Source organism: Cynoglossus semilaevis, chromosome Z, assembly GCF_000523025.1.
Source record: "Cynoglossus semilaevis isolate Cse_v1.0 chromosome Z, Cse_v1.0, whole genome shotgun sequence".
NCBI classification, from domain to species: Eukaryota; Metazoa; Chordata; class Actinopteri; order Pleuronectiformes; family Cynoglossidae; genus Cynoglossus; species Cynoglossus semilaevis.
In genome coordinates this window covers 14,377,820-14,379,549 of record NC_024328.1, presented here as the reverse complement: position 1 = coordinate 14,379,549, position 1,730 = coordinate 14,377,820, and the positions used below count along the sequence as shown (strand labels likewise).

The window sequence follows — 1,730 nt, the reverse complement described above, 5'->3', positions numbered from 1 at the left end:
CTGCTCTCCACGAGAAAATGTAACGATTTTACAGTTTATTATACAGATTATACAGATGGAAAAAAATGTAGTTTATCAATAAATATTATTTACAAATAAAATCCTGCTACTGAGAGTTGAATTGATACAGGATACAGTACCGGACTTTTTTTTCCCCTACTTCCCTAAACTCCCAGTGGTTCATGCGTCGATGATTCAGCTTCGAAATCGTATCGTTCACCTGGACTAAACAAACAAACAAAAAAAAAAACTAAAACTACCCACTCGAGTAACAAGATGTGGGTAGTGACCTGTGCTGTAGGGGGCGTTCCTGTGGAAAAAAGCAGACTCACTCACAGGCGATGTGCGATATAAAAGAGCCGGACTCGGTGTCTGTTTCCTCAGATCTGACTTACAAGACTCCGCAGATAGGAGAAACAGAGAAAAGTCGAGAAACCCCCCCACCCCCAGAGAACCAGAAGAAAGTATGTACTCCCGCTCAGACAGCGTCACCATGACGGTGCACCACGAGAGATTCGCCTTCACCGAGTTGGCTCCACGCAGCACGGAGCCGGAGGTCTTCACCTTCGAGCGCATCCCGGCTGCCGCCACGGCCGTGCGCTCCTACGTGCCGATACGGCCGAAGAAGCGCTGCACGCGGGTCATGTACCCGGCCAAGGTCCGCATGCACCTCCCGCCTCCCGAGAAGAGCCAGGCCAAGCGATGGCTGATGGTTCTGTGTCTGGTGGTGCTGTGGCAGATCTACACCGAGGAGCCGTGCGCCGAGGCTCAGCTGAGTGGCCCCGACGCGTCGATCGGCGAGTTCCACGGTTTCCGCCGCTTCCAGTCCGCGGAAGAACAAGCACGGCAGCTGACGCGGGACGCAGCCTCGGAGAGCGGCTGTGAGGGCGCGTCCGACGACCACCAGACCGTCCCGATCACCGCCTGTTCCAGACCGGGGCAGGAGGGGGAGGAGAGCAGCCTGACCTTTGAGCAGAACGCCGGGAAGAGCTGCATGGTAGCCTTGTTGGTGTACCACAAACTGGGCAGCGAGAATTAAACTCGTGGGACTCACAGCGGTCTGAGGTCTTAGGATCAGCGGTGAACCGGTTTCTGGTCTCCGGAAAGAAGCGCCAGTGCGCGGTGCGCAGAAGCGAAGCGACGCGCAGAACAGGGCTCCATCCGCAGGCGTCACCATTCCAACGGTGTCCCCCGACAGCACTGGTGGATGGATGCCTGTAGAACTTGGGTATGACAAGACAAGACAAGAAAAGAAGAAAAAAAGACGGACAGAAAGATGGCGGAAAAACGAAGAAAGAAATTAAACAAACAAACTGTGAACTCTCAGCTATTGAATTTTAAACTTGAACTTAAAAAAAAACAAAACAAACTTGAATTTTCAACTGCACTTTCATGCCTGGGGACGCGGTGGTGTCAAGTCCCGACAAAGTGAAACTGACACTGTTTATATTTGTATAAATATACGATTCTATTTATTCCGTATTTGCTATTTATTTAATAATATTAATATTTTCGAAAAATAAAATGTTCAAAAATACAGATGTCTCTGTGTCTTGTCTCGTTTTTTCTGGTACGTCTGTTGACTGACACCTCGACGCTATCGTCAACAATTTGTTTACAGTTTCAAATCGAACATGTTTCACCTCGAGATGTTCGACTTTTAAATTTGAAATTAATTTTTTTTGGAACTTGAAGAGTGGACGTTTGTTTATCTCAGACTTTAGAAACCA

At 48.8% G+C, this 1,730-nt stretch overlaps 1 protein-coding gene across 1 annotated transcript; it reads left to right on the top strand.

The window, feature by feature from the left end:
* Positions 1–285: 285 nt before the first annotated feature.
* ier3 (immediate early response 3) lies at positions 286–1,396 on the top strand. Its single transcript, XM_008336473.3, has one exon. The coding sequence runs from the start codon at positions 467–469 to the stop codon at positions 1,037–1,039; it is 573 nt and encodes a 190-aa protein (XP_008334695.1). The 5' UTR covers positions 286–466; the 3' UTR covers positions 1,040–1,396.
* Positions 1,397–1,730: the final 334 nt, after the last annotated feature.

What these genes read in the sequence shown, in the direction of transcription:
- ier3 (XM_008336473.3), top strand. Translation starts at nt 467, where the DNA reads ATGTACTCCCGCTCAGACAGCGTCACCATGACGGTGCACCACGAGAGA.